Source organism: Heterodontus francisci, chromosome 7 (genome assembly GCF_036365525.1).
Source record: "Heterodontus francisci isolate sHetFra1 chromosome 7, sHetFra1.hap1, whole genome shotgun sequence".
Taxonomy (NCBI): domain Eukaryota; kingdom Metazoa; phylum Chordata; class Chondrichthyes; order Heterodontiformes; family Heterodontidae; genus Heterodontus; species Heterodontus francisci.
In genome coordinates this window covers 16,939,190-16,951,875 of record NC_090377.1, presented here as the reverse complement: position 1 = coordinate 16,951,875, position 12,686 = coordinate 16,939,190, and the positions used below count along the sequence as shown (strand labels likewise).

Sequence of the window (12,686 nt, the reverse complement as noted above, 5' to 3'; positions counted from 1 at the left end):
ACGTAAATGGAGTTAAGATATTCTTCTTGAACTGCGACTGTCCTTGTGGTGATGGTATTCCCACGATGGTAAGAAATTCCAGGATACTAACCCAGCAATAATGAACAAATGGTGATTTATGTCCAATTCAAGATAGTGTGCAACCAAAGGTGAACTTGAGGTTTTGGGGTTCCCATGACATTGCTGCTTTTGTCCTTCTCATCAGTGAAGGTCAGCAGGGTTGGGGGAAGAGCCTACTGATGCAAATTTGACAAGTTGCTGCTTGATCAATGCCCCTGCTGTTCAGTATCCACCACTCGTACACCCTGTCTACGAAACACACTGCATCAAGCACATCACTCATCAAGCTTGCTTTGACAGCATGTTCCTGCCCAGCAACTACTGCACTGAAAAGGACAAGAGCAAAATCATAAAAACACCTCCACCTCCAAGACATACACCATCTTGACTTGGACGTGCATTATCAATTCCTTAATCATCATTGGGTCAATATCTCAGTAGTTCCACATCTAACACCACCACTGAAACTACTTCAGCATTTCAGGAAGGTAGCTCACCACCACATGCTCAAAATAAACAGGGATAGATAATAAATGTGCCCTTTTCATCATCACTTACTTCCGCACACAAATTTTGAAAGGGGATAAATATGCAGGATGCGACAAGGAGCAGGGAAAATTGAGGAAAAAAGTTTACATAGTTGGCAAAAACAATGAGCAATATTTATCCTCAGTCTATTCTCTATGTATATGAGAGTATAATCTAGGCTGACACTCCAGTGCGGGACTGTACTGTCGGAGGTGCAATCTTTCACATGAAACATTAAACAGAGAACCTTTACTTTTAGAGATACAGCACTGAAACAGGCCCTTCGGCCCACCGAGTCTGTGCCGACCATCAACCACCCATTTATACTAATTCTACACTAATCCCATATTCCTACCACATCCTCACCTGTCCCTATATTTCCCTACCACCTACCTATACTAGGGGCAATTTTATAATGGCCAATTTACCTATCAACCTGCAAGTCTTTTGGCTGTGGGAGGAAACCGGAGCACCCGGAGGAAACCCACGCAGACACAGGGAGAACTTGCAAACTCCACACAGGCAGTACCCAGAATTGAACCAGGGTCGCTGGAGCTGTGAGGCTGCAGTGCTAACCACTGCGCCACTGTGCCTATCATCCTCTCGGCTGGGTGTTAAAGATGTCATGACATTATTCTGAAGAACAGCAGCAGAGTTCTTCCTGGTACCCTGGACAATATTTATCCCTCAAGCAGCATCAATAAATGACCAGAGAAACTTTTTTTTTTAAATCATATTGCTGTTTGTTGAGCCTTGCTGTGCATAAATTGGCTGCTATGTTACCATAGTGACCATACTTCAAAAGTAGCTCCTTGGCTTTATTGTGTTTGGGGCATCCTGAGCTCATGAAAGGTGCTATGTAAATCCAAGTCTTTCGAGCTATCTGCAAATGCAAGAATCTGTAAATGGGACTCTCTCTACCGAACCAACAGAAGAACCATTAAAAGTTCAACAATTTGCATCATTCTTTTTCCCTCTTCTATTCAGTTAGTATCTATTAAAATTTGCAACACAGAAAAATTGCACACTCTTAGTGGAAGAACAGAAACACAGAGGTAAAGGAGATAAACAGTCTGCAATTACAAGTGGCAACAACCAACACTCAAGTGTTCTGTCCAAAGCTCAATTTGTGTGTGCAGTTTTTGCAAAAATTCAGGTTTCAGAATGCACATCCAGAACAAGTGAGAGCGTTTTACAGCACCATTAAAGACCATTTGGCCTATCACACCTGTCCTGGTTCTCCAAAAGAGCTATCTGTTTTGTCCATTACCATGCCCTTTCCCCATTTCATTCAGTTTTTCTTAACTAACTATATATCCTCTTCTATTATCAATTCTGCTTCCATTGCTGTAACATTCCATCTCCTAACCTCTCCTTCAGTTCTTTTTGGTGTTTCTTTACATCTTCTGGTTATTCACTCACCAGTGAAATCAACCCTCATAATTTTAACATCTTGTCCACTGAAGCATTTTGGCATGTCCTAACAATGTGAAAAACACTATATAAATGCAAGTTTGTTCTTACTTTTCATACCACAAATTGATACCCTAATCTACATAGAATTTATAACAAAGAAACAGGCCATTCAGCCCAACTATTATATGCTGGTGTTTATGCTCCAGACACGCCTCCTTCTACTTTACTTACCTCTTTCCAACTTTAAGTCTCTATTCCCTTTTACTTGCATCAAGTCTCTCCATAAATACATGAACACCATCTGCTTCAACCCCCTCCACATGACAGTGGGTTCCACATTCTCACCATTCTGTAAGGAATTCCTCCTGAAATCCTTACTTGTTATATTTATGCCCCCCCTACTTATCCTGGACTCAACTATAAATGAAAACACTTCCTCCACATCTAACCACCTCCCTTTGACATTCAATGGTATTACCATGATCGAAAGCACCCTCCACCCGAACCATCAACTTCCCAGAAGCTGCCATACACCAGAAACTTAACTGTACCAGCCACATATAAACAGTGGCTACAAGAACAGGTCAGAGCTAGGGTATTCTGCAGCGAGTGACTCACCACCTTATTTCCCAAAGTCTTTCCACCACATACAAGGCACAAGTCAGGAGTGTGATGGAATACTCTCCACTTGCTTGGATGAATACAGCTCCAACAACATAGAGTCATAGAGTCGTACAGCATAGAAACAGGCCCTTCGGCCCACCGCGTCCATGCCAACCATAATGCCTATCTATACTAATCCCATCTGCCTGCATTAATTCCATATCCCTCTATGCCTTGCTCATTCAAGTACCTGTCCAGATGTCTCTTAAATGTCGCTACTGTTCCTGCCTCCACCACCTCCTCAGGCAGCTCATTCCAGATACCCACTATTCTTTGTGTGAAAAATTTACCCCTTTGATCCCCTTTAAACCTCCTCCCTCTCACCTTAAATCTATGCCCTCTAGTTTTAGTCACCCCTACCATGGGGAACAGACTCTGGCTATCTACCCTATCCATGCCTCTCATAATTTTATATACCTCTATCATGTCCCCTCTCAGCCTCCTTTGCTCCAGGGAAAACAGACCCAGCCTATCCAAAAAGCTCAACACCATCCAGAATAAAAGCAGCCCACTTGCTCAACACCCTATCCACTACATGGGGAGGTGGTGGCAAAGTGGTAATGTCGCTAAACTAGTAATCCAGAGGCCCAGGCTAATGCCCTGGGGAAACAGGCTCAAATTCCACCATGGCAGCTGGTGGAATTTAAATTCAATTAATTAATAAAAATCTAATTGAAAACTAACCTCAACAATGGCACCATGAAACTATCATTGATTGCCATAAAATCCCATCTGGTTCACTTGTGGCCTTTAGGGACAGAAATCGGCTGTCCTTACCTGGTCTGGCCGACATGTGACTCCAGACCCATAACAATGTGGTTGACTCTTAACTGCCCTCTGAAATGGCCGACCAAGCCACTCAGTTGTCAAGGGCAATTAGGGTTGGGCAACAAATGCCAGCCTTGCCAGCAATGCCCACATCCCATGAAATAAAAAAATTCACTCCCTCCATCACTGGCGCACAGCGGCAGCAGTGTGTACCATCTACAAGATGCACTGCAGCAATTTGCCATGCATCTTTCCACTGCACCTCCCAAACCTGCGATCTCCACATCTAAAAGAACAAGAGCACCATGGGAACACCACCAAGGCACAGACCATGCTAACTTGGAACGACATTACCATTTCTTCATCTTTACTGGGTCAAATTCCTGGAAGTCCCAATCTAACAGCACTGTGGGAGAATCTTCTCTGAACAGACTACAGTTCAAGGCGGCAGCTCACGACTGCCTTCTCGAGGAAAATTAGAGATGGACAATAAATGCTGGCCTTGCCAGCGATGCCAACATCCCGTGAATGAATACATTTTTTTTAAATGCACCCAATCAAGCCATTTCATAATTTTAATGACCTCTATCAGGTCTCCTCTTAGTCTTTCTTTTCCAAAGAACCCCAGCATGCTCAGATTTCCTGATTGTTGTAGCCTCCCAAATCTGGTAACAGCCTTTTAAAATTAGACTCGATGTATACCTCCAGGGATACAGATACAACTGCATACAGATTATCTCATCACTTGGGGAGAACACCAACTTGTATTTAGATAGTACCTTAGCATCCCCAGGAGCTTCAAATGAGTGTTACAGTGCAAAACTTGACACGAAGCCACATAACAATGGATAGCCAAAAGCTTGGTCGAAGAGGTATGTTTTAAGGAGCATCTTAAAGGAGGAAAGAGGGGTAGAGAGGTATAGGGGTCGAGCTTAGGGCCGAGACAGCTAAAGACACAGCTACCAATGGTGAATCAATTAAAATCAGGGATGCTGAAGCCCATAATTGGAGGAGCACAGATGTCTCGGAGGGGTTTTAGGGCTGGAGGAGATTATAGAGAAAGGGAGGGGTGAGATTATGGAGGGATGTGAAAACCAGGATGAGAATTTTTTTTAAAAAGAGGCTTTGCTTAACCGGGAGCCGATGCAGGTCAGCGAGCATAGGGGTGATGGGTGAACAGGACTTGATGCAGGTAATAGGGTTGCATACATACACCAGTTCAAGTCAGTTACAGCAAGTGGCAGGTGGAGCAGTAATGGGGATATCTGGTCAAAAGTTCACTTCTGATTTTACACTGGCATGCATCAAAATTAGCACAGACACAAACCTTGCCTCATAGGTTGATCAGGTGAAAACTGACACTCGCTTAGCATATTTAATATAGTTAATTTACATTGTGAAACATATTCTGGATGCAATCCAACATCAGTATCAGACTATGAAGAGATTAATCTTACGTGCTGCTGGCAATGCCCCAAACCCTGATAAAACTGTAGTAGTACTGTGGGTTTAGAATCATCGAATCTTAAGCATAGAAGGAGCCCAGTTAGCCTGTTGCTCCTGCGCTGTCTCTCTGAAAGAATTGTCCACTTAGTCCTATTCCCCGAATACTTATTTTTTTTGTTTTCAATTATTTATTGCATTAATTTTAAAAAAACTATTGTGGAATCTGCTTCCACTGCTGTTTCTGGTACAGCATTCGATAACTCTCCACCACCGACGCACAGTGACAGCAGTGTGTACCATCTACAATATGCACTGCAGCAATGCACCAAGGCTCCTTAGACAGCACCTTCCAAACCTGCGACCTCTACCAACTAGAAGGACAAGGGCAGCAAATACATGGGAACACCACCACCTGCAAGTTTCCCTCCAAGTCACACACCATCCTGACTTGGAACTATATCGCCGTTCCTTCACTGTCGCTGGGCCAAAATCCTGGAACTCCCTTCCTAACAGCACTGTGGGTGTACCTACCCCAAATGGACTGCAGCGGTTCAAGAAGGCAGCTCACTACCACCTTCTCAAGGGCAATTAGGATGGGCAATAAATGCTGGCCTGGCCAGCGTCGCCCACATCCCATGAATGAATAAAAAAAGAACCCAACAAGCCTCTGCATTTAAAAAAAATCTCCTAACCTCTCACCTGGTTCCTCAAAGCGACTCCTAAAACAGATCATTTGGTCATTATCACATTGCTACTTATGGGACCTTGCTGTGCACATGGGCTGCTGCATTTCCTACTCTATAACAGTGACTACGCTTCAAAGTACTTCACTGGCCGAAAACACTTTGGGACATCCTGTAGCACTGAGGTCACTGCAAATTCCCACCTGGTGCCCTGGCTAAGATCTGGCTAATTTAGTGCTAAATAGGAATTGAATCTGGGCCCTTCAGTCTGCATGGTGCTTTTTTTAATATCTACTAAATTATGGTCTTCCTCTTAATTACCATTTGTAGATCTTGCAACGCAGCGGGCAGGGAGGAGGAAGCTTTATCCCAGCCATCTGAGTCAGCAAAATAAGAGTAGCATGGGAAGGGGGAGATGGCAAGTAAACATTGTAAGCAGGGGAAAGATATCAAAAGTGAATTTAGCGGTACCTTCCTTGCACTTGCAACACCAGATTGCACCCATAGGAATCAAGATGGCAGGGGGTGTTTGCTGCTTCACTGCCAATCCACAGTGTGCTGTCTCGTCCATCTCTCCCAGGAAACCCAAAGTCAGACCAGATTACTTCCTAAAGAAATGTACATGTTAGTGCACCGTTACTAATTTTTCAAGTCTTTCTTCTCCTCAGTCTCTTTGCACCGCTTAATTGGCTGCCATTGATGCTACTCTGTAGCTGATCTCCAGAAGGCAAGGACCAGATGTTAAACTAAGGTCCTGTCTGCTCCATCAGGTGGATGTAAAAGATGCCAGAGCACTATTTTGAAGTAAAGAAGGGAAGTTCTCCCTGGTGCCCTGGCCAATATTTATCCCTCAATCAACATCACTAAATAAAACAAACAGATTACCTGGTCGTTATCATACTGCTGTTTGTGGGGCCCTGCCGTGTAGAAATTAGCTGTCACATTTCTTACATTACAATTGTGACTATACTTCAAAAATACTTCATTGGTTGTAGAGTGCTCTGGGATGTCCTGAGGTTATGAAAGCTGCAATATAAATACAATTCTTTATTTTTAGGAGTCAACCAAAAATATCTGAGCTTCCACTTTTCCTTCTTCACAGTGGCACAGCTGATCCTAATCTCATTTACACCAGACCCTTACAGCTGAATGGAGAAAGGATATGTTTATTCCATCAGAGTGGCCTGGATTTGAGCCCAATTACAAGTGAAAACACAGTGAACTAATCAGAGCACCACCCAGTCCTCCAAGACACAAACAGAATTTGACTGGACATTTTGTCGCCGTTCCTGTCTCTAGTTCACTGTCCATTTCTTCCTTTTCTAACTGAATGTGTCTCCAATATTGCACATTTCACCACATCTCATCAAAATCCATTTTGTCACCTACATCATGCTGAAATTAAAAACTGGAATCTTTTGCCTGTTAACAAGCCAGTCTTGAGGGAAATTACACAAACCAATTTGTTGAGTGAAATAATGTTGATGTCATCTAAGACTGATCGCAACCCGAATACTGCCAGCTGTATGAGATCATGTGTTGGTTACTTCTTGTTAATATTCTTAGCTTGCGCCAGATGCTACATGTTTTCAAGTATTTTAATGCTTTTTTCTTAACTCATTCCTCGCATCAAACACATGCAATCTTCCCTTTCCAATTCCAACCTCCGTTGCAAAAGCAAAACAGCAAGATTCCGTCTCTACTTTTTACGATTGTCGATCAATTCAAATGCCACACTGATTCCAGTAGCAGGAGGGTCAGTAAACCAGAGGACACAAACAAACCAGAGGGGAAGACAAGAAGATTTTTTTTTAATGCAGTGAGTTATGATGATCTGGGATGCACTAAAATGATGGTCGAAGCAGATTTAATAGTAACTTTCAAAAAGGAAATAGATATCTACTTGAAGGGGAAACATTTTCAGAGCTATAGGGGAAAGGGCAATGGAAGTGGGACCAACTGGATAACTCTTGCAAAGAGCCGGGAAAGGCACGATGAGCTTGAACCGCCCTCTTCTGTGCTGCATTGTTATATATCAACATATGAAATTCACAAGAGGAAAAGACCAGCTGGTCCATCAATAGAAAATGCTGGAAATGCTCAGCAGGTCTGGCAGCATCTGTGGAGAGAGAAGCAGAGTTAACATTTCATCTTCAGATGAAAGGTCATCGATCTGAAACTTTAACTCTTTCTCTCCCTCCTTAGATGTTGCCTGACCAGCTCAATATTTCCAGCATCCGTAGTATTTTGCTTTAGTTGAGCGGGTACATCAAGCTTGTCCCACACTATGATGGTCAGACCACGATGGCGAAACACTTCTTCCCTCCCACCTCCAAGGTTATGTAATCTGCTGAGAAAGGCAAAAGAGGAAAAAATATGGATCTATAATTCCACAAATATTCAGAGGACGCTTTGTGGACCTTCAATAGGAACATAGGAGCAGCAGTAGGCCATTCAGCCCATCGAGCCTGCCCCGCCATTCAATATGATCATAGCTGATCATCCATTTCAATGTCTTTTTCCCACACTATCCTCATATCCCCTTATGTCACTGGTATTTAGAAATCTGTCAGCCTCTGCTTTAAACAGACCCAATGACTGAGCTTCCACAGCCCTTTGGGGTAGAGAATTTCAAAGATTCACAACCCTCTGAGTAAAGAAATTATTCTTCATCTAAGTGGTTTCCCCCTTATTTTAAAATTGTGCCCCCTGGTTCTAGACTCCCCAACCAGGGAAAACATCCTAGCTGCATCTACCCTGTCTATCCCTTTCAGTATTTTGTAGGTTTCAATGAGATCACCTCTCATTCTTCAAAACTCTAGAGAATACAGGCCCAGCTTCCCCAATCTCTCTTCATAGGACAGTCCCACCATCCCAGGAACAAGTCTGGTGAACCTTCGTTGCACTCCCTCTATGGCAATATCCTTCCTAAGGCTATTCACAACATGTATTAATGATTTAGATGAGGGAACTAAATGTAATATCTCCAAATTTGCAAATGATACAAAACTAGGTGGGAGGGTGAGTTGTGAGGAGGATGCAGAGCGGCTTCAGGGTGATTTGGACAAGTTGAGTGAGTGGGTTAATGCATGGCAGATGCAGTATAATGTGGATAAATGTGAGGTTATCCACTTTGGCAGCAAAAACAGGAAGGCAGATTCTCTGAACGGCTATAAACAGAGAGGGGAATATGCAACGAGACCTGGGTGTTCTCGTACACCAGTCGTTGAAGGTAAGCATGCAGGTGCAACAGGCGGTAAAAAAGGAAAATGGTATGTTGGCCTTGATGGCATGAGGATTCGAGTACAGAAGCAGGGATGCCTTGCTGCAATTATACAGGGCCTTGGTGAGGCCACACCTGGAATATTTTTACTTAAAGGGATGACAGTGGAAGGCAATGGCAAACATTTAAAGAGCGCATGGATGAACTGCAACAATTGTTTATCCCTGTCTGGCACAAAAGTAAAACGGGAAAGGTAGCCAAATCATGGCTTACAAGGGAAATTAGAGATAGCATTAGATCCAAGGAAGAGGCATATAAATTTGCCAGAAAAACAACAGACCTGAGGATTGGGAGCAGTTTAGAATTCAGCAAAGGAGGACCAAGGGATTGATTAAGAAGGGGAAAATAGAGTATGAGAGCAAGCTTGTGGGGAACATAAAAACTGACTGTAAAAGTTTCTATAGGTATGTGAAGAGAAAAAGATTGGTGAAGACAAATCTAGGTCCCTTACAGTCAGAAACAGGGGAATTTATTATGGGGAACAAAGAAATGGCTGACCAACTAAATGCATACTTTGGTTCTGTCTTCACAAAGGAGGACACAAATATCATACCAGAAATGTTGGGGAACACATGGCTTAGTGACAGAGAGGAACTGAAGGAAATCAGTTATTAGTAGAGAAATGGTGTTGGGGAAACTGATGGGATTGAAGGCCGATAAATCCCCAGGGCCTGATGGTCAACATCCCTGAGTACTTAAGGAAGTGGCCCTGGAAATAGTGGATACATTGGTGGTCAACTTCCAAGATTCTATAGACTCTGGAACAGTTCCTACAGATTGAAAGGTAGCTAATGTAACCCCACTATTTAAAAAGGGAGGTAGAGAGAAAGCAGGGAATTATAGACCAGTCAGCCTGATGTCGGTAGTGGGGAAAATTCTAGAGTCCATTATCAAAGATTTTATAGCAGAGCACTCGAGAACAGTGGTAGAATCGGGCAGGGTCAGCATGGATTCACGAAAGGGAAATCATGCTCGACAAATCTACTGGAATTCTTTGAGTATGTAACTAGTAGAGTTGACAAGGGGGAGACAGTGGACGTGGTTTATTTGGACTTTCAGAAGGCTTTCGACAAAGTTCCACATAAGAGATTAGTGTGTAAAATTAAAGCACATGGGATTGGGGGTAGTGTATTGTGATGGACAGAAAATTGGTTGGCAGACAGGAAACAAAGGGTCGGGATAAATAGGTCTTTTTCCAAATGGCAGGCAGTGACTAGTGGGGTACCGCAGGGATTGGTGCTAGGACCACAGCTATTCACAATATATATTAATGATTTAGATGAGGGAACTAAATGTAATATTTCCAAATTTGCAGACAACACAAAACTTGGTGGGAGGGTGAGTTGTGAGGAGGACGGAGAGGCTTCAGGGTGATTTGGACAAGTTGAGTGAGTGGGCTAATGCATGGCAGATGCAGTATAATTTGGATAAATGTGAGGTTATCCATTTTGGTAGCAAAAAGAGGAAGGCAGACTATTATCTGAATGGCTATAAACTGAGAGAGGGGGATATGCAGCAAGACCTGGGTGTTCTCGTACACCAGTTGCTGAAGGTAAGCATGCAGGTGCAACAGGCAGTAAAAAAGGCAAATGGTATGTTGGCCTTCATAGCGATAGGATTAGAGTACAGAAACAGGGATGTCTTGCTGCAATTATACAGGGCCTTGGTGAGGCCACACCTGGAATATTGTGCGCAGTTTTGGTCTCCTTATCTGAGGAAGGATGTTCAAGCTATAGAGGGAGTGCAGCAAAGGTTTACCAAGCTGATTCCTAGGATGGCGGGACTGACGTATGGGGAGAGATTGAGTCGGTTAGGATTATATTCGCTGGAGTTCAGAAGAGTGAGGGGGGATCTCATAGAAACCTATAAAATTCTAACAGGACTTGACTGGGTAGATGCAGGAAGGATGTTCCCGATGGTGGGGGAGTCCAGAACCAGGGTCATAATCTAAGGATATGGGGTAAACCTTTCAGGACCGAGATGAGGAGAAATTTCCTCACCCAGAGAGTGGTGAGCCTGTGGAATTCATTACCACAGAAAGCAGTTGAGGCCAAAACATTGTATGTTTTCAAGGAGGAGTTAGATATAGCTCTTGGGTCTAAAGGGATCAAAGGGTATGGGGAGAAAGCAGGAACAGGTTACTGAATTGGATGATCAGCCATAATCATCATAAATGGCAGAGCAGGCTCAAAGGGCAGAATGGCCTACTCCTGCTCCTATTTTCTATGTTTCTAAGGTAAGGGGACGAAAAGTGCACTCAGTATTCCAAGTGCGGTCAAACCAAGGTTCTACACAACTGAAGCAAGACTTCACTACTCCTGTACTCAAATCCTCTTGCGATAAAGGCGAACATACCATTAGCCTTCCTAATTTCTTGCTGCACCTGCATGTTAGCTTTCAGTGACTTATTGACAAGGACACCCAGGTCTCTCTGTACATCTACACTTTCTAATCTCTTACCATTTAAGAAATACTCTGCAACATCTGTTCCTCCTACCGAAGTGGATAACCTCACATTTTTAGCATCCAAATAATTCTATATCATGCTTCAATCAATGGGAGGTGATCTTAATTTAGGATGGACCCAAGTAAGGTGATAGAATACTGTCTGAACATACAAATGATCTTCATGGCACTGCTTCAGCATCATTTTCTAAGTCTTTTATTTGGAATCTAAACCTGATAAACATCAGTTGATAGCTGATTGTAATTTTTTTTAAATCCTCTTCCTCTGACTTTTCTAAGGCATAATGGCATTACTCAACGTAATGGGAGCAATAATCCTGCAGGAAAGCAGTTCTGCAAATATATGATCTGCAACAAAAAAAACTGTACAGTCTATGTTTCCTGATAGAAATTTATAGCTGGTAATAATTTAAACTATTCTAACAGTGAGTAGGATGAAATGATGCTAATTCATAACTTTTTAACAATCAGTAATGAAAAGCTTGACTTCTTGTTCATAAGTTAGCTTTTATTTTCAGTTGGCAATTCATTCAAAGTGACACACGGGACTAAATGTACCAGGAAAGCATGAAAAGAAAACACAACTTAAAGCTTTGGCAAAAGGATTTATCAAAAGCTATCACAATGTCTCTAATGAAACTCCCTGCAGCAGCTGGAGATAGACCATATCCAGGTTGCAAAGCTACAGACTAAAAGTTACTAAACTTCAGCTGTGTTTTGGGGTTTATTGCCATGGCATGATAATGCAGTGGGGGTCTGGTACTGGACTAGTGATCTGGAGGCCGTGAGTTCAATTCCCACCAAGGCATGCTGTGAATCTGAATTAATTTGTGGGTTGACAACAAAATATATCTATCCTTAAAAACACGACCAGTTTCTTGCTATCCTTCAAAGGAAACCTGCCACCCCTGGCCCTATGCATGGCTCCAGTCCCACAATATGTGCTTGCCCTTCAGAGTAGTGTAGCGGCAACTAGGAATGGACACAAAAAAAAACTGAATTTTACAAAAAGGAGGCCATTTGGCCCATAATGCCTGTGCCAGCTATTCATATTGTGGCACAGCTATTGGAATTTTAACCACAACTACTATACAAAATAAGGCACCAAAATGAAGCACCATTTCCACATTGCTTCCAAGGATTGATTCAATATATGCTAGATCCAGCTGATGGCTTTGCACATCAAGTGCTGTTTACCAGTTAATAATGCTTCTTTTAGCTAAGGGAGGCAACAGTTAAGTTGGCTGCTGGGCTCTGTTTGTGTACGCGTGTGCAACTGACACAATCAACAATGTCATTTCTGATGCTCCGCTAGCTGTATTTTTTTTTCTGTTTACAATGTGACTGCAAATAGTCAAGGACAGTGCTGCAAC

General features: G+C 42.8%; 1 protein-coding gene across 5 annotated transcripts in view; it reads right to left on the bottom strand.

Moving 5' to 3' along the window:
- The window catches only part of hspbap1 (hspb associated protein 1), a 78,615-nt gene that overhangs the window by 33,718 nt on the left and 32,211 nt on the right, over positions 1 to 12,686 (bottom strand). For all 5 annotated transcript variants that reach the window (XM_068034847.1, XM_068034848.1, XM_068034851.1 and 2 more), the window contains one exon: positions 6,036 to 6,172. In XM_068034847.1, coding sequence (XP_067890948.1) covers positions 6,036 to 6,172 — 137 coding nt within the window. The remainder of the gene's footprint in view (positions 1 to 6,035; positions 6,173 to 12,686) is intronic.